Raw genomic sequence first — 19607 nt, forward strand, 5'->3', positions numbered from 1 at the left:
TATGTAAATGTAAAAAGGAGATTTTTAGGGGAGCTCTAGGGCTTGGTGGAGAGGCATTGAATTGTGCTTGAATTTGGGTTTTGAATTTCAATTAAGGGTTGAAGTAATTAAAAGTTTGACCCCCTTTTTTAGTTAGCCTGAAATCTTGAGAATTTAATCGGCTTTATATTGTATATTAAACTCAGAGGTAAATTTATATGGTTTAATTTCTTGTTCATATAAATTTGTGTGTTAACAAGCGGGATGAGATGAGTCAAACTCGAAATAAAATCTAACAAAGTTCGTTTGGTAATGCTCATGTTTCTTGTTTCTTGTTATTCGTTTTTTATTCTTATATAAACATAAGCATTTGGTAAGAATAAGATCAATTTTCTTATTTCTCGTCAATATTTTAAACTTTTTTTCCCAAAATATGGATAAAAAATATTATTTTATCTTTTTTTAATGCATAATAAATATCAAAAAATAAATATAACATAAAATAAATTTTAATATTTAATTTAAAAAATTTATATCATTTTTTTTCCAAATCTAAAATTTTAGATAACAACAAATAAGAGATAATTAGCAAGTATCTTTCTATTTTTTAATTGAAAAAGAAAATAAGAAATAACCAAATGTAGTTCTATTTTTCATAATTGAAAAATGGAAAATGAAATAAGAAATAAGAAGTGAGAAAAAAAAAATAAGAAATAATAACGTCATCAGACATGCTCTAACGAAACCTACTTTTTCTTTTGAGGTATATGGTGGGTGAATTAATTTTTTTCTTTTTTATTTTTTATAATGTGTATGTTATGGTTTAAATCTCTAGACACGATTCTAAAAAGACAGCAATTAATTTGATTAATTATAACTAATCTCCAACCCCATAAAGTTTCTTGACCTTAATATTAGAGTCTAGGTTAGTTGCAAATATGGCATAACATAGATAAATATTATACAACTAGGACTAAAAAATAACAAAATAATCAACATGAGCGTAGCTCAACGGTAATTGACATATTTTTATGACTAAAAGATCATGATTTCGAATCTCCCACCCCATTTACTAAAAACACAGTAAATATAAATAAATGAAACACTCATAATGAGTGATCACTACAATTTTAGTTAATTAAAAGATAGTTTAATTAGTGATTACTATGATTTTAGTTCATAAATGTCTAGGTTAATTAATCATTAAACATCTGTTACCATGACGGAAGAATAAAAATATATTGATTAGCATGGTTAAAAGCAAGTCAATAATTATCTTGTTACAAATAACATTTTGTTGTTGCATCGAAACATAGAAATATTGACTAATCTGACTAACATTGAACTGATCAAAAAAGTGTTTGTGATTCTTCTAGAAGAAATGAAACAAAAGATACGGCAGAACTAAGACAGTTATTGTATAAGGTCTACCCAATGCGGAGCCGGCAACCGATTCCCCGGTGAACGGCGTAACGATCTGTGAAGATGCGGACTACCTGGGCACTGTCTCGGAGAGAGGTTCAGTGAAATAGACATGTCAAAAGACCCTATGAAGCTTCACTCTTCTCTGGGATTGGCTTTGGGCATTTTCTGCACAGTTTAGGTGGAGGGCGTCAAAGTGAGCATCAGTAATTGGTATATATCTCCAATCAAAAGATTGCGTGAGTTCGAATTCTCACACCGGAGTACTAAAAGAAATAATTATTAAGTCTTAAAAAAACTATATTTACATTAGTTTTAGGAAAATCATATATATTTATTACTACTTTAAAGTACATATTTGCAAGGAATTATTTGTCTTAGTTACCCATTTAAAATTTTCTTGAATTCTCTAAAATAGTTTCTATGTTGGGTTTCATTTAAATTTCATATTTTCACACTTAAATAAAAAAAAAGCATTAGAATAATCTTGGTAAAAAGAAAAAAGAAAAAAAAAGGAAGAAAGTAACTGAACCTATGGAAGTCTCCTGAGCATAACAAAATATGTCTATCTAGGTTTCAATATCGGCATGATGGATAAGTCGATATTTTCATAATAAATAATATTACAAAAAAAATCGACAAAATATAAAAAAATATCAACAAATTTTCACTAATATAGACATAATATTAATATCAACATTTCCACGAAATTGAAATTTCGGTATTGCTATCGACATCGACCTTTAAAACCTTGTTCCAGAGATGATGCAGTAGCAAAGACATGAGATCTCATGGTATCATCTACTATGAGGTATTTTGTTCGAGTCCTACGTACACTGTTAACCGTATTATTCAGTTCAGATTACAAGTCCCGATGATAGGGATCCACTAGCTTGAAAGCTACACAACATCGATTTTGAGAAATTAAAAAAATAAAATAAAAATAGGGTAAGATTTGAAAGTTATATGCTAACAATAGTGGTAGTAAAAGTAAAAAAATATATATATAAAGGTAAAACAAAAAAAAAAGTTTGATCTGGCTAAACTCAGGTCAATCTGAAAGAAGCATAAAATAATGCTCTCCACCTATAACAAAAACTCAAGAGCCATTCTGAACAAACAAATTTATAAAAAAAAAAAAAAAATTATAGTCAACTTTTTGATGTAGCTTAGAATAATCTTAAGCATCATTTAAAGTAGTAAAATAGTGTAATAAATGCAAGAAAATGGTATTCCCTTCAATAAAATAAGGGTAAATAATAATTATGATATTTTATTTGATATTCAACTCTCCTTTGAGTTGGTGAGCCAAACCAGATCACAAAGACAGGTATTGAGTTAGAATTATGGACTCCCAATTTGCATAATTAGGACCACTAATCATTCCCTAAGCACACTTAAATTGGATAATAGGAAAATCCCATATACCCAAATTGAAATTTAATCAAATCCCAATTTTTTTTTTTTTTTGGGGAAAACAAATGGGAACAGGAAAAATCAGAGATTGGTGAGATCGCCCAAAAGTTGGATATTTTTGCATAAAATTTTGAGGAAAAGTGAGGGGAAGAATTCTTGTAGTTAGTGAATGTGGTTCATATATATCGATATATTAATGTATGCTTTCCATATAGAACAAAATACTTGCATGCAATGTAAAGATCATTGGTTCTTGTGTTTTAGTTATTTTACACTTGTATTCATTAATCCTCTCTCTCCTCTCTCTCCTCTCTCTCTCTCTTTCTCTCTCTGTTAGTGCTTTGCTTGAAATGAACCAACAGCATTCCTATCAAATGGGGTTCCTGTGCCTCTATTCAGCACCTGCTGCTGCTGCTTCTTCTTCTTCTTCTTCTTTTTGCTGATTGTGAGTACCTTTTTTACTCTCTGCTTTTTGCCCCCTTTTTCTTGTTGTCTCCTATCACCTAAGGCTTTCACCTTCAGTCTCTGCTCTGCTTTCTCTTTTCTTCATTTTTCCCACTTGGGTTTTCTTTTTTGATTCTGGGTTTGTATCCTCCTAGCTTTAATTTCTTCCATCGATGTTGGTTTGTTTGTTCAATCGATTTCTTCTGATTCTGTTGCTTTTCTGTTGTTTAATCGTCTGTTTTTTGGGGCAATTTTGCCTTATTGTTATTGTTTCATCAGTGTTTGAAGAAAGTTCTCATGTGGATATTTTTTTTCCCTCTTTTCTTTTTGGCCCTTTTTGAGGGGGCTGTTCATCTTCTTCTTTCTCATGACTTTTCTTTTCTCTATTGAGATTAAACCCATTAAAATGTGTTCTCCTGAATCTTAATCCCACAATCTCTTTGCTCCAATTGTAGGAATTTGTGTGAACGGCTAAAGGGATTTTCAAACCATCTGTTTGTGGGTGATTTTTTGACTGTTGGAAATGGCACCACAAACTGGGTATTTGAAAGAACATGAAGGAATTGTCCCCAATTCCCTTGGTCAGTTGTCATCTTCTCCTGCTCGTCTGTGGAGTGCCTTTGGGCAGGGTTCCCAAACAATTTTTGGGGATTTTGGTCAGCTCAAGGCTTCCTCCATTGAACAACTTGGGAGTAATGGGAAGGAGTTTACTGGTGCAAAACAAGCTGCCCAGGTTTCTGAGCATGGTTTGGAGAAAGTGAACACAGCCCCATTTTCCATCTATCCTGGTAACTTTCTGTTTTTTTCATTTATTTTTCCATTTCCATGATCATATTTAAGCTCTCCAAAAAGCATGAGAATATCTTATAGATTACTTAAGGTGTCAAAATTTGATGCATGAGACCTTTCTTTCCCTCCTTCCCCAAGTCATTTACTTACATGATAGAATAGCCAAAACTTGTACTGAATTGCTCATAAATTTGTTCTAGAGTCACAAGCATGTCTCTAGGCTATTCACAAGTTGATTAAGAGGTGGGGCAAAGGAGTGATTTATTCAAGCTCCAGTTAATAACGATTTGGTTTTTAGTTTTCTGTTTTTGATATTATGCTTGTTTGGTCACAATTTCTTTAGTACATTGTTCACATTTCTTAAAAATACATTATAATTCTCAGCCAAATTTCAAAAAAAGAAGCAAGTACATGCATCCAACTTTTCCCATATAGATTTCTGATCAAAGTAATAAGTTTCCAATTTCAATGGCTGATGAAATAACAGAAAATAACAATACATGCATCCAACTTTTACCATATAGATTTGGAAGTTAAAAGCAGTCCTGTTGTGCAATTTATGTCTCAATCATTTACTGTGAAGTGAAGTATGCCCTTTGTAACATAATGTCCCATTGCTTTTCTTATGGGCATTCTATTTCTTTTTTTTTCCCATAAGAAAGCAGCTTTCATTTAAAGCTCCCGGTTAATAACTATTTCATTTTTAGTTTTTAGTTTTTAAAAATTATGCTTGTTTTGTTCCATTTCATTAGTTAGTTTTTCATTGAAAACATATTTAAAGTTTTAGCCAATTTTTTTTTTATAAAAAGACTTTTTTTTAGTTCGGCCTAGATTCTAAAAATATTTTTAAAAGCTATATAACAAAAGAAAGGAACACAAGTGAAAATAATGCTTCTAAGCTTTATTTTGAAAAATAGAAAACTAAAGAATTGCATCTTCCTTTTTCTTTAACTAATATTATAGTATCCCTTTTTCTAGCTAATATTGAATCAAGGATTTAGCATTATAGGGCAATAGCATTTTCTGCATGCTACTGTGAACCCATGAGCTAAAATCTTACTCTTTATCTTTTTCTTAATAACCGGGAGTTGGAGCTCCGTTGTTCATGTACTATACGGCACCTACGTCCCAACCCAAGAGACTCGAGAAAGACTTAATTCTTTTGTTCAACTTTCATTTATTTAACCTCATTTGTTGGTCTAGTGGTCCAGAAGGACCCATGTAAATTCTAAATAATTTAGTGGGAATGAGTTCAAAATATGGTAGCCACCTACTAAGATTTAATATTCATGAGTTTCTTTGGCAACCAAGTCCTGTGAAATTAGTCAAAGGTGCCAGAACACTCATGAATATCTAAAAAAAAAAAAACTTTTTTATTATTAATTTTTCTCTTCTTTTGCTTGCTTAGTTAAAATGGCAATCATAATGGTAAGCTTTCTATTCTTCTCTAATGAGGGAAATTCTCTTAAAAAAATCCATGCAGGTGACTGTAAGAATTCTGTGGATGCCCAAAAACCTTCACCAGTTTTCTCCCTGCAATCGCCCTTGTCAGAATATCATACTCGTTTTGAGCTCGGATTTGGCCAGCCTGTGGTAAGATCTAAAATGTTAATCAAATTATTCTGAAAATAATACAATCTCTGTTTATATTATATCTCTGATTCTGGAAAAGAAAAATGCAGATATGTGCAAATTATCCTTACATGGAACAGCATTATGGCATCCTCTCTGCTTATGGACCTCAAATACCAGTATGTTTCCTTCCATTCTGCAACCACACCCATTTTTCCTTTTAACCTTTTTCCCTTTACTTGTATTGCAATTTTATATATTGTCTGTGAACTGTCTTATTTGCTGTGTTATTTTCTTAAATATTTTCTAACTTAATAAAGGTGAACTCTGTTACATAGTATATGGTAAAGTATGCAAAAAAAATCTAGAATGAGAAGGAGAAAACAGTATATTATAGCCAAAAATGAAACTCAGGGTTTCATGTAATATAGTATGGTAGAGAATTGAGTTGACTGAACAATATATTTATTGGTTGGGTTCTTCTACTGATTGTATGTTATCTGCAAAAGGTTAATCTGCCTATCTTTGAGCGAGAACTTAACCATTTGCGATAATCAGGGACGGGTTATGCTGCCAATGAGTTTAACAACTGATGATGGACCTATTTATGTGAATGCAAAGCAGTACCACGGAATCATTAGGCGCAGGCAGATCCGTGCCAAGGCAATGATGGAGAACAGGCTTGCAAGAACTCGTAAGGTATGCAAGTCTTACTCAGGTCTCTCCAAAGTTTTGAGGAGCATGTCCATCAAAGCATGTGAATTTAGGTTCCTTCTATATTTTGTAGTGGGTATAACACTAAAAGTCGACCAGTACTGGCGTCTAGCGTGATTGATTTACCTATAACCCGATACCGATGTCTGTCTGAAGAGTCATTTCCATGTACATCTGGAATTTCTGTTTACCACCTAAGGGCTATGAAAATTTTTCAATATCCACATTCCTTCCTATTAGCACCATAGTTTTGAGCACTTTAACATGATATACTAATCAGCATTATGTTTATTCTGTTCTCCGAACAAACTAAACTATTGTGATGCTTTTAACAGTAATATCCTCCACTCCAAATTTTTTTTTGTCCTGTGCAGAAGTATATATCCACGTTATTCCTGCTGATATAGATTGCATATCTGTCTTACAGCCATATATGCACGAATCACGTCATCTGCACGCGATGCGTCGTCCACGGGGATCTGGTGGCCGTTTCTTGAACACGAAGAATCTGAAAGATGGGAAAATTTCTTTGGAATCAAAGAAGGTTGATAATGTGAACCTTTCTGAGTCAACTGGCTCCCAATGTTCTGTAGTTCTGCAGTCAGAGAGTGGAACTTTGAACTCCCCAAATGAAGCAAAGGGGAGAGGTTTCAATCTCTCGAGTTCTGAGGTGCCAAGCATGTTCTCGAGGGGACTGCAACGTTTTCAAATCAGCCATCTCAGACCATCGATGCAGTCACTGGCAGAGATCATTGATGGAGGAGGGCATGGCATGGTTCTGCCCAAATGGGTTGCAGCAGCTGACAACTGCTGCGACCTTTGTGTTTGACAGCGAAGACATCGGGTTCTAGGTGCAAATTGTTGCACCAAGACCCGTCTTTATAGCAACCAAATCCAGCCTGCTGCATTGTTGTCAATGGCAATTGTCTCAGGCTTCGCGTTGAGGATAGACCCGCGTTTGGTTGCTATGGCAAGTCATTTTTGGCTCTAATCAATAGGTTTAGGATGTTTCTCTTATCACTCTGTTCTGCTTCTCAATATGAGAGGTGGAGCTAAGAGAAACAAAAGAATCATCAAATCAGATATCAAGTATGAAGTAATTGCAGTAGATCAAAAAGGGGGTTTGTTCAAGAATAAGAGCATCAAAAAGTATGGATTCTGCACTGTGTTTGTGACCCTGAAAGTAGAACAAGAAGAAAGTCTATGAAGTTTAGTGTTTGGTGTTCAAATTCAGACAGTTCTAAAGCAATTTGTACTTGAGAAACAAGCTTGGTTTGTGGGTTTGCTCAAGAACAACTGTTATGTTTATGTTTGTCTTTCCTTTTGTGTGTAATAAGAATATTGTCTTGACAATATCATCCACGCCTTTTTCTTCTAGCACAGTGCCATATCTTTGTTTCCATAACAAACTTTTCTTTGATATTTAACTACAACCTTAGATGATTCTCTCCATTAACTTAATTGTCATTTGAACAAAATCTAATTGATTTGAAGTTTAACCCCAAAGTTTCAACACTTTTAACTCTCCTAAAATATATACAATACTAATTTGGTGAAGTCCACGAATGGATGAGTCCTAAGGACCACATTGTAACGTAATTTCTACTAAGCATTGGTAAATACGCGACAGAAAATTGTAAGTGATAAATGACCTTGCTGTCACTTATCACAGTCCTAAATTCGACCCTCCGATCCGTAAGAATGAAAATAATAATAATAATACAAATGTTTATAATAAAATTAAAAAAAAAAAAAGCTTTTGTGTACTTTGATAGCAAATAGCAAGCCAACCTTATCCATTTAGATTTTTATCCTCCAAAAAGTTTGAAGCTCCCATATACTCTCTCTCTCCCCAAAGGCTTCCCAACAGAGAAATCCATCTCTGTAACTTGGGATTCCTCCATTTTTCCATTTTCTTCGTCAAATGTCAGCCTCTGCAGTTTCAATGGCAGCTGCAGCTTCAGTTTCCTCTTCTCCACTCTGCAAGAAAGTCTTCAACCTCTCGCTCCCCCAACAACATTCCACCCAAATCCCCCCTCATTTCTCTCCGAAACAGAAGCCATTGAAGCTTCTCGAGCTCAAAATTCGCTTGCCTAACTTCCACCCTCTCTCTTTCTCCTCCGCGTCTCATCTTTACACCTCTCCACCTGCGTTCGACGAAGAGGAAAACGCAGAGGATGAAGAATTGGACGGAAAATCAGAAAGCCAAGAGGAAGAGGAGCAAACCGTATCGGCATCTCGCGAAGCTGGGAAGCTCTATATCGGAAATTTACCGTATGCGATGACCTCTTACCAATTGACTGAGGTGTTCGCGGAAGCCGGCCGCGTGGTTTCTGTACAGGTTCGAAACTTTTTTCTTCATCCTTTCGAATCGATTCCTCATGAAAACTCAAACTTCTTGACATTGATGCTTTGTTCTGTTAGGTTATTTATGACAAAGTTACAGATAGGAGCAGGGGATTCGCATTTGTGACAATGGCAACTTTGGAGGAAGCTAAAGAAGCAATTCGAATGTTTGATGGCTCTGTATGTAAAACCCTCTCTCTCTCTCTCTCTCTTCATTTCATCTGGTTTTTTAGTTTTAACTTACCAATTCTGGAGATCGGTGCATAATTGATGAACTTTGAAGTTGATAGAAGTGGTAGAAAAAAACTGTGGATATCCATTCTGTTCTCCCTGTCTTTTTGTTTTTTTTTTAATCCATATTTTCGAATCAACTGCGCACACCTCGACTAATCATGAAAAATTCATAGGATATTCGAACTTATTCCTTTTAAGCTCTTTGCTATTTACATTGATCCTTATTGACCCTTAGACCATCCCAGGATGGTTTCTCCCTCTAAGCTCTCTACCTGTTTCCTCTACTTACTAATTCTTTCGTTCTTACACGAAGGTTAAATTATAAGTTAGGCTCTTGAACTAATTCTTAAGATAGATATTTTGAATCTATTTGAAATTAATTTGCCCATGTAATCCTTATGTACGACAAACTTATTGAAGTCTTTTTAAAATATAGGTACTAGACACAATCTTGAAAGTTTTAGAATTAAACTTGTAATTTAACCTATTGAAAATAAGAGGGTATGTTTGATTGGTTGAACGTTAGAAAAACAAACAGATGCCAGTGCTTTTCCATTGATTTGAATGCAAGCTTTTGAATATTATGGTGTCTCTATAACTTTGTGATTTGACATTGTTGGTGGCTTTGTAGGATTGGAAAATATAATGTTAGTAATTGAAGGGTGCTGATGATTCTAATTCAAATGCAATAGAGTTTTAAAATGCTCAGACTTCTTCTAATGGTTTTGGTATCTCAATATGATGTCTCTGTATGATCAAGAAGTATATTGTTAGTGTAAGATATCGAAGATTGCTATAATGTTGCTAATAGTTGCCTTGATATCAGCAAATTGGCGGTCGGACAGTTCGGGTCAACTTCCCAGAAGTTCCAAGGGGAGGAGAAAAGGAAGTCATGGGGCCAAAGATAAGAAGCAGCTATAACAAATTTGTAGATAGTCCTCACAAGATATATGCAGGAAACCTTGGTTGGGGACTTACTTCTCAGAGTCTTAGAGAGGCTTTTGAAGACCAACCAGGGATATTGGGTGCCAAGGTTATCTATGATAGAGCATCTGGAAGAAGTCGAGGTTTCGGGTTCGTATCTTTTGAAACTGCTGAGGATGCAGAGTCTGCTATGAATTCCATGAATGGGGTGGTAAGAAAGTAGAGTTTTACTTTCTAAATGAATGAGAATCTAAAATTAACTATTCAAATAGAGTAGTTGGCAACTTGAACTTGTGACAGAATTTAAAATGCTTTATCTTGCAAACTAAATTTACATTATTTTTAGAGAGCCATGAGAATATGTACCTGCATTTTGTACATTCAAGCCATACATTAACCTCTTCCTCTGCAAATATGTAAGCAGGAAGTCGAAGGGCGGCCGCTTCGGTTGAACATAGCTGCAGGACAGGCTCCAACTTCTCCAGCAGCATTCGAGAGAACCAAGAGTACTCTCGACAGTAGCGAACTGCTTACTAGTTTCAGTGCCTGAAATTTGATGTTGATAGTTGAGGAGTTGGCTTGAAAATTAATCTGAAACTGAAGGGTAGGGAAACTGTTTTGCAAATTGCATACCCTCTGGACTTCCCAAGCAGTTCCCTTTCATTCCATGCTCAGCTACCATTGTCTAGGAAGCCTAGATCTATTCATCGAGTGCTGGATGTGAGTTATAGTGGGAAAGAGAGAAGATAATGCCACAGATTAACGAGTTTGTCATTTATGACTTGGAATTAGACTGCTGTACTATGGAGTAGTCTATCGCTATGAGTTAATATTACAATATATCAGTCTCTCGGCCTTATCTTATCTTTGCTAATTATGACTACTGATTGCTTGTCATCTCTCTCTCAATCCTGTGAACTAAAAATTTCAGTGCACTATGACCTTTAGAAAAAGGTAGACTGGAGGACTGGAAGAATGGTAATGAAAGAAAGCCAACATATTGGAGAAAAATGTACTCGTGCTTCCAAAACTAATGGTGCAAAAACAATAGAGTTTAACAAAAGTAGGTTTCAGATTTATACTAAATTTTCTCATCAAGACCATGAGAACCAGCAAGAAGAGCATCGGCGGCAGAGTCCAGGTCTTGAGGAAAGAAAACTCTGCACAGTAGACCAATCCAAGTAGGGGAAAAAAAACGGTAAGACTCCTATGAATAATTGGTTGCAAATAATCTATAACAGAACTTCCATGGGAAAGGTTAATTTAAAATGCAGTTAACGTATATGAGAGGCTTTTTCAAGTGTGGTATAAAAAATAGAATTTTTATGATATTATGTCATCCTTGGCAATTCGGGGTACCTGCACGTATTATGGTACAAAGTTTCGCCAAGCTGATTGATATTCATGATGCCTTTACATCCAGCCAAGACCTCAAGAACTTGCCTGAAAAATAGAGCCAAAACTTATGTGTATAAAATTGCATCAAACTGAAACCCTAGACAAGACAGCAAGGAAAATATCTGGGGTGTATAGAAACAAAATGACTAATAGATTGATAGAGGAAAGTTACATTTTAACTAGCTTCAACAGCAACAAGGATAATATACTCTACTGTGAAGAATGCCACTACACTAATGTATCAGCCGAGAATTGGCATTTATATTCTCCCAATAAAACTGAACAGATCTTGTAAAGAAATTCCGTAGAGTTCATTTTTGCAACTTTTGTTGCAGAATAGAAGAAAATGGCTAAAAAAAGAAATGTCGACTCTCGTGATGCACCTTATCCTCTTACTCATATTAGAATTTGGTAAAACTGAGTTCTTTTTGTTAGTTGAGATTACACAAGGTATTGATAGAATTTCTTTCAGATTTGGAGCAATTATACCAAGTTGGTCACTAAAACTAGAAGCAATTATTGGGAAGTATGCTTTTATAAAGTAAAATAGAAGGCCATTTAAGGTAAGGAACTGCAATAAAAGACATCATATCTTACCGAACTAAACAAGGTTCATTCCGGCCTTTTACTATGCTTTGCTCGTCATGCTTCTCTTTCTTCTTGGAAGCCAAGACAGATTTAACAAAACCAATCCCAGCATGTGTATTCTTGATTTCACAATATGGAGAGTCCGTCTCAATCATCAATCTCTCAATTGGTATACCCCTCACAACATCAAGATTTTCAGCAGTTTTCAGAGAGCAACCATTAATGCCTGTTTACCAGTTGCAATTAATTTGGGGAATAAGATAAAGAAAATAATGAATTAAAGCTGGAAGGATGAACATATGGTTATGACCTATGTACAAATTACTGAACGAGAGAAGCTTGTCACGATCTTCAGCACTATCTGTGAAAGAATGAACAACTCCAGCACAAAACCTATGGAACAAGCAGAAATGGCATGATCAAAAACCGTTGGTTGAGCAATGGCATGATGACTAGTGCCTACACTCTAGAAAGTTTTAAGCTGGCAAAAGTTGGTTCTCCCATAGTCTGACCTTTGCTTATTTCGCTCTACAATGTCACAAAAATCTTCAGCTGCTGCACGCATGTGAAGAAACATAGGAAGCTTTGTTGTGTGCGCTAATTCAAACTGCTTCTCGAAATACCTACAATTATATAGCTGAGAGATAAATATCCAATTCAACAAGACAATAATATGCACATCTGTTGGGTTTCAGAAAATGTAAGGCATAACATTGGATTTGAAGAATATTCTTCTTGGTGATCACTTACTTCTTTTGAATATCCGCAGGGCAAAAGTGAAGCCTGTCATAGTCTAATCCACATTCACCGACTGCAACGACCTTAAGTACATGTATATTGCAAAAAGATGACTAATCCTATCAAAGAATCAAGCCAAAGAAATCAAACTTAGAATTCAAGAATGAATTTCTTTTTACCTTTCCTTTATCAATTCCCTCTTTGGCCAATGAAAGAAGGGCCCGAAAATGCTCTTCTGGATCACCACTCTCTTCAAATTCCTGAAAACGGAAAGTCGATCACAAGATATACTAGACCACGAATGATGCACAGAAGATAGAAAAATAAACAACCTTGCATCTTGTTGGATGCACACCCACAGTACAAAAGAGCCTTCCTACATCCAAAAACAATATGTTTAACCAGCCTTCCTATAGGTATTACCGTATTAGAAGGTTCAAAACGAGTATAAAGAAGTTTAACAGAATTTAGGGAACAAGAACAAAATAAAACCATCTGTTTCAGCAATTTTAAGGGCCTCCTTTGACTCCTCGAGTGATCCACCAGTCACCTGCAATTGCAAACTATTCTAAATCATATCAACTTCAGACCAAAAAAAAATAAAAAATCACCTTAAGAAGACACTGAGACATAACTGGTTTATCAAAATCCGGCTAGCATGCATGCTTTAGCATTACACATTTTTACTTTCCTTCATCCTACCAGTCATAATCCATGGTCAGCGATGAATAGTCCATCCAGGACTACGAAATGTAAAATTTACAGATAGTTAAGAACCTTAAAGAAATGAGCTCAAATATCTTTTTTCTCTTCTCGGCCCACATATGGATCATCAGATCATTCTAGGGTTCATTTTTCTATTTCTAATGTTTTACCCATTATTTACTACAGCCTTGGCGGTCTAATGAAATACTGGAAAGTGTTTTTGTAATTTCCAGTTTTTGGGGCCTCATCCTTCTGTATATCCATCATATCAATGAAATATCTATGACGTATCGTTTCCTATGCAAAAAGTAAAATTCCTGTAACACGGAGGGAAATCACTTGCATAAACGAATGGTAGAAAAATTTCCATATGACCCTTACTATTCTTTCATTTCTGAGGCTTAGAAAAACAGGACCATCAAGGAAGCCAATCCATGGATTCAAGATTCATAACTTAAAGATACTAAAAGAGCAACCAAATGCCCGAGCTACTGGACAGTAAGAGCATAATACAAAATTACAGAAACAAAAAAGGAAAAAAAAAAACTCACGATGATTCGCTCAACCCCAGCACTCCAAGCCCTGCTCAATACCGCTGCTATATCAGCTGCGTGGTACTGCTTCCCGTGGTAGATTCCTTTGAACATGCCATCTGCATTCAAAACACCAATCTGACTCCAGAGAAAGAAAAAGGACAGAGAGCCTTTCGTTTGCCCCAAATGAATAAACAAAGACATCAGACATTTATCATCGAATGAAATGCAGGCCTCACCTGTAAAATTGACCGCAATATCTGCAGATGGGAAGGAGGAACGAGTTAATTGCAGTTCGATTGAGTAAGAAAGGGGGGGAAATGAGTGTTTGGCTCGTAAGAAATTTAGTTACCTATCATTCGCAGGGTTCCCATGGTGGAGGAAACCGAGAGAAGAACTCGAAAGATGCGCTTTGACTGGGGAACCTAAACGGTAAAGAAAGAGAAACGAGCTCGAATCTGCAATGGATTAGGTTATCTCCGGTGCTCTCCCGCCAGCTCCGGATCCCGGCGAAATTTCAGTTTTCAGTGATCGGAAGAATTTTTCGATGTGTTCTTTTGTACGACTCCACAACCACTGGAATCCGACAAGATTTTTTTTTTCTTTTTCAGTTCTTCAGGAACGTTAATTCCAACTCTTACATTGGTAAAAATATTTTTCCTTTTTTTTTTTTAACTCTAACACATTGAGAGAATGGAAGTTTTAACCTCGAACTTTGCTCTGGTAACTGAGATTTCAAGAGAATTATGACAGAATTTAAATGAATTTTCAGATTTTAAATGAATTTTGTTGTTAGGTATCATCATTAGTAAAAAAGAAATATTCATTAAAAGTATAAATCAGTGAAATTTTTATTTCTTATCCCTCGGGACGCATATCAAATTTTTTATGATACATAATTCTTTTAATACGTTGGGGTGTATATGTGAAAGTAAACACAGTTTCACACAGGAAGTGGATATCCGTGATCTTCATATTCTTCACCTCATGTATCATAAGAAAACTACCTGTTATAGACAAAATGATGGTGTACCATAGAATTCTATCGATGAAAATTCGAACTTACGACATTTTAGTAGAAAATAAGTGTCTTAGCTATACTCAAGTGGTCAATAAATTAATTAATACATATCAAATTTTCAATAATATAAAATGGCAGTTATTTGTTATCAAAGTTAAATTATTTGCATAAAAAAATAATTCTCAATAGTATTAATTTTTAAATGCGACTTATGATAGCCAACATGAGTTATAGCTTAACGGTAATTGACACTTGAATTTGATCCAAAGGTCAGGAGTTTGAATCCACCTCACTTATTGGATTAATAAATATACTTACAATAATTAACTTTTTTTTTTTTTTGAAATGATCTTTTTAATTTTTAAAATTTTGTTAGAATATTAAGAGCCTCTTGGTTGGAAACTCGATTTTAAGGGGTGGAATAGAGAAAGAAAGAAAAAACGCAGTATAAACTTATTCACTCCCAAAATATAAAATCCATTACACAAAAGAATCTAAATTCCAAAAGGGTGTATACAATACAACAATGTCTAAATCCAAGTCAATGATATCAAGGCCTCAAGGTTTTCATCAAGCAAATCTATATCCATCTAATCTAACCTCATCATGCCCTAACTGTTACAGAATTAAAGAAATAATGATACTAATAAAAAATGGAAACAAAATGAGGTAAAAGATAGATAAAGGGATCCTGATGTCTCAAATAATATGGGCAGTAACATACAGAAGTACTATGTGAGAGCCTGATCGAGAGTTTTTCGGTAGGAGACTACTTGCCAGGCTTCGTAGGAAAGAGGCCTTAGACTGGAGTGTTCGAACCACTATTATTCTTCTTCCAAGGTTGCAGGCTGAGGACGATCACCAAGACTATGAGCAGCAGAATGATGATTCCGATGATTGTCCATTTCCGAGTGTTTTTCTGGTAAACTCTGGCTGTCTGCAACTGCTGAGTACCGCCTCGGACAAAAGAATGAGCCCTGTTGACTTGGCTTTCGATGTCGTCGAGTTGCTCACCTTGAGCCTGCACCAAGACTGCCATGTCCAAGAAAACTTGGTGCAGCTCCTTGAGGTTCCTTTCCAGGTCTTTTACTGCATCATGCCTCTCCTGGATCTCGTTTATGGTGTCTAAGATTCTGCCTCTACCTTGTTCTTGAATGGCTTTCTGCAAGAATGTCTCACTTTCACCTGCATAGTTGGAGATTTCCCATCATGTTAGCAGATCTTCCCATTTGTATCGAGAATCGAGATAAGATTTCTGAAGTCGACTTGAACATACAAGAATTCGACATAGTGATTAGAAAACCATTTAGGATGGCATGGTGAGTCCATCAGATTGGATCCCAAATCTCATTCCTAGCCATCCTATTTCAAGACCTCCTATATCAATACAGGTTATACTCATATCCCCTCTTATTCCCATGAACCAAACACTACATTATCCATTTCCAAACACTTGAAACTCATTCTTATTCACTCTAAATACAAATATCCAATTCCTAACAACCTTCTACGCGTCTAATTCCAACGCGATACATGACGAGATGCAGCTAAAAGATGGGGAAAGGCCTCAAGTAGTGGCATTCATCTACTTGCAAATTGGAAGAAAACATCTAAAATGGAACCAGAGAAACACGTCTACTTCCCCAAAAACGCGCAGCCCACCAAAATACTCCACTAGTAAGTTCAGAAAATCACTTCTAATTTCTAAACTTTCAAATGGGTAATTTATAACAGGCATACAACTACCATTAATTGCAGAACAGTTTGATATGATCAACAGTTCATAATACATTCCTACACAGTAATCAAAAATCATCATCGAGTATCTTTGAACCCATCATAAAGACAAAATTGATGAATAAAATAAAGAACTCGAAACAGTGAATTTAGACTTCTCTCACCTGTAGAAATCAAGATATCAATGGTCTTCTCGTCGGGGCTCTCGCCGGTGACAGTATAATATCTCCGTTGCACGGTCTCCCTGTACTCGGAGGAGATCTTCTGCCTGAGATTGTTGAAGCTCTCCATGGAGTCCTGCAATTTCTTCCTCAAGCCGTTGACTACGGAGGTCCTGGTCCGGTCGGAGGAGGAGCCGGGGCCGCAACCGGGGAGGCTCCGATTGGCGGCATTGGAGCGATCAAGAGCCTCCAATCGGACCTTAATGAGCTTGGCCTTCTTGAGGGCTAGGGCAACATCGGAATCCATGCGGGATCGGAGGTCCTTGACGGCCTTAGCATTGTGAAGCGTCTTGCTCTGCTCGTGGGAGTCATGGAGGTTCTGGTAGAGCCGATCCAGCTCCTTGAGCTCGTCTTTGACAGACTCCACATCTTCAAAGAACTTGTCGAGATTTACGGCGGTGGGGGAGGAGGAGGCGTTGGCCATCTCCACGACATGGCCTTCGCGGGGGAAAGAGCGGGAGGAGAACAAATCGTTCATGTCCTCTGTTGCTTCTCTTCTGCAACCTTCACGAATCCACGAACAACAAGAAGCAGAAGGAAGAAGAAATTGGATTAAGAAACACAAGAATCAAAAAACCCAGATGGGAAATTTGGAAATCGAGAAGAAGGAGATGGATTATATGTGGGAAAGTGGGAAAACTGATCAAATTTTGGAATCTGAAGGGAAACAGAGAAGTCAATGGTGGTAGAGATGGAGGAAGTTCCTCGGAAGGATGGCAGAGGATTTGAATAAGTCCTTCGTGAAAAAGAAGCTTTCAAAAGATATTTGAAATGTGAAATTTTAATTTTGATGGAATTATATTTTGTAAGAATTTTAATTTTAATTTTAATGGAATTATATTTTGTAAGAATTTTAATTTTAGTTTTTGGTACAGTGGGAGATGGAACTCACAATCGAGATATATGTCAATTACCTATGTTCGTTTTGACATAATTTACGTATTTTGAATAATTTGAATGACCTTTAAAACTTAATCGATCATAAGGTATTTGAATATACTCTATATTAACACTCTTAGATAGATAAGACGGTAATCTTGGAAGTTTGAGAATCAAATTTGTAATCTAGTCGTCCCTTTACGATTGCTTCTTTATTTTTCAATTGGGAAAAATGAAACATGTTTGGAGTCTTTTTGAATTTTCATTTTAGTGGGTCTAGGAGATAAGAATACAAATAAGAAAAGTTACTAATATCTCGATAAGTTGGAACACATATCATGTTGATTTTGAGATTGGATGGAGTTGTCAGTTTGATAAGAATAAGTTAAATGTTATAAAAATTTATATTAATGAGAAACTTTAGTATACACACTTATTTACACCGACATAAGTATAGTTCAGTACTTAAAACATCTTGAATTCCATCTTTAGAGGTTGAAGATTCAATTTCTCATCCCACATTTGTTGTACTAAAATATATATATACAATTATTAATAGAAAATAAATATAAAAAAAAAACATAAAATACTTACTTTTAAAATATTCATCTTGTTTCTTGTATTCTCAACTTTAATTTATTTTAGTCCATGTATTTTTAAAATGTTTGTTCTGGTCCATGCACTCTTAAAAATTGACCATGTTGGTCTCCATTTGCAAAATTTTAACACAAATTTTATGTATAATTAAAACCCTTTAATATAAAGTCGTCGTTACATTTTAACATGTGTATTGACTATAGTGTTGTGTTAAAATTAAAATGAAACGAAAAATAATATTAAGGAATCAAAATGATCAAATTTTTAAAATTATAGGACCAAAACGAAGATTTAGATAATATATGGACTAAAATGAATTAAAAGTACAAAGATCGAAATAAACCTCTCGAAAATAAAGAGACATAAATAAACCAAAGAAGTCAATAGATAAAAATTATATTTTAACCCAAAATAAAAAAGTAATCGAAAAATTAAAGCGAATATATCTAAACGATAATTGACATATATCTCCAATCAAAATATTGTGAAAATATTACGATGCAAGGAAAAAGTTATTAGACATGAGACCATTCTTTATTATAATTTAACCCAAAAAAGAAAGAAAAAAGCAATTGAAAATATTATGATGAGGGGAAAAAGTTTATTTTTATTTTTATTTATTTAATTTGGAAGCGCGTTTTATTTGAAGGCTGTTTGACTTGGTCGTTTTCCTCCGGCGTCCGCAGAGACCACTCCTCTCTTTTGTTTCTCTCTCTTCAATTATTTATTTGGATAATCAATGTTCAATAAAGTCTACACCTTTTTTTCCTTATAAAATAAATAAACAACACATATGTAGATGCAATTTGCAATAATGTCAAAAAATTCTATAGCTTTTCACGTAAAAAACAAATATGTAGATACACCTTGCAACCAATCAAAACTAGAGAAGCCTGACATGTGTTATCGATAGATTAAAATTTCGTTTTAAACGTTCTATTTTGATTACTAAATTTTAAAAATAACTATGTCAGATGTATATATGTTCATGTTGATACATTAGTACACATATTTGAAATCGTGTTGTGAATTTTTTAAATGCAAAAGTAAAGGTAAGGACTTCAACAGTTACTTTTCATAAAATTTAATGGCTAAAGTATACATTTTGAAAATTGAGAAATGGAAACGGAATTATTAAGTCTGTGAAAATAAAGATAATGACCTAATTTATAGTTATTCTCTATTAAAATCTTCAATAATATATATATATATATATTTTTTTTCTCTCTACCTGACATCAACATGTAAAAGTTAACTAATCCGAGATGTTACAGGGAAATAATATAAGCTTAACTTTAAGGAAAACAAAATTATGAGATTACTAACATTTAAAATTTCAAAAGAAAAATA

At 34.9% G+C, this 19607-nt stretch overlaps 4 protein-coding genes across 5 annotated transcripts; 2 read left to right on the top strand and 2 right to left on the bottom strand.

Annotated features, from left to right (window-relative positions):
• Positions 1-3037: 3037 nt before the first annotated feature.
• Positions 3038-7713, top strand: LOC111019330 (nuclear transcription factor Y subunit A-10). Of its 2 annotated transcripts, none has more exons than XM_022295684.2 (6): positions 3038-3262; positions 3717-4049; positions 5534-5643; positions 5733-5801; positions 6181-6321; positions 6764-7713. In XM_022295684.2, the coding sequence occupies exons 2-6, from the start codon at positions 3785-3787 to the stop codon at positions 7163-7165; spliced, it is 987 nt and encodes a 328-aa protein (XP_022151376.1). In that variant the 5' UTR covers positions 3038-3262; positions 3717-3784; the 3' UTR covers positions 7166-7713. The 2 variants fall into 2 exon arrangements, with proteins under 2 accessions (XP_022151376.1, XP_022151377.1); XM_022295685.2 differs by lacking the exon at positions 3038-3262 and adding an exon at positions 3273-3400.
• Positions 7714-8141: 428 nt separating this feature from the next.
• CP33 (chloroplast RNA-binding protein 33) lies at positions 8142-10714 on the top strand. Its single transcript, XM_022295687.2, has 4 exons — positions 8142-8677; positions 8761-8862; positions 9743-10051; positions 10265-10714. Exons 1-4 carry the CDS (start codon positions 8261-8263, stop codon positions 10388-10390), a joined length of 954 nt encoding a protein of 317 aa, XP_022151379.2. The 5' UTR covers positions 8142-8260; the 3' UTR covers positions 10391-10714.
• Positions 10715-10840: 126 nt separating this feature from the next.
• LOC111019331 (TatD related DNase) lies at positions 10841-14452 on the bottom strand. The gene is made up of 12 exons (XM_022295686.2): positions 14155-14452; positions 14042-14062; positions 13821-13921; positions 13057-13114; positions 12897-12940; positions 12744-12824; positions 12577-12647; positions 12339-12449; positions 12137-12219; positions 11836-12052; positions 11200-11283; positions 10841-11000 (listed from the first exon to the last, which is right to left on the bottom strand). Exons 1-12 carry the CDS (start codon positions 14174-14176, stop codon positions 10922-10924), a joined length of 972 nt encoding a protein of 323 aa, XP_022151378.1. The 5' UTR covers positions 14177-14452; the 3' UTR covers positions 10841-10921.
• Positions 14453-15253: 801 nt separating this feature from the next.
• SYP122 (syntaxin of plants 122) lies at positions 15254-17515 on the bottom strand. Its single transcript, XM_022295659.2, has 2 exons — positions 16725-17515; positions 15254-16008 (listed from the first exon to the last, which is right to left on the bottom strand). Exons 1-2 carry the CDS (start codon positions 17257-17259, stop codon positions 15623-15625), a joined length of 921 nt encoding a protein of 306 aa, XP_022151351.1. The 5' UTR covers positions 17260-17515; the 3' UTR covers positions 15254-15622.
• Positions 17516-19607: the final 2092 nt, after the last annotated feature.

The sequence above is a fragment of the Momordica charantia genome (genome assembly GCF_013281855.1).
Source record: "Momordica charantia cultivar OHB3-1 chromosome 5 unlocalized genomic scaffold, Mcharantia_2.0 BLBB01000005.1, whole genome shotgun sequence".
In the NCBI taxonomy this organism is placed as follows: domain Eukaryota; kingdom Viridiplantae; phylum Streptophyta; class Magnoliopsida; order Cucurbitales; family Cucurbitaceae; genus Momordica; species Momordica charantia.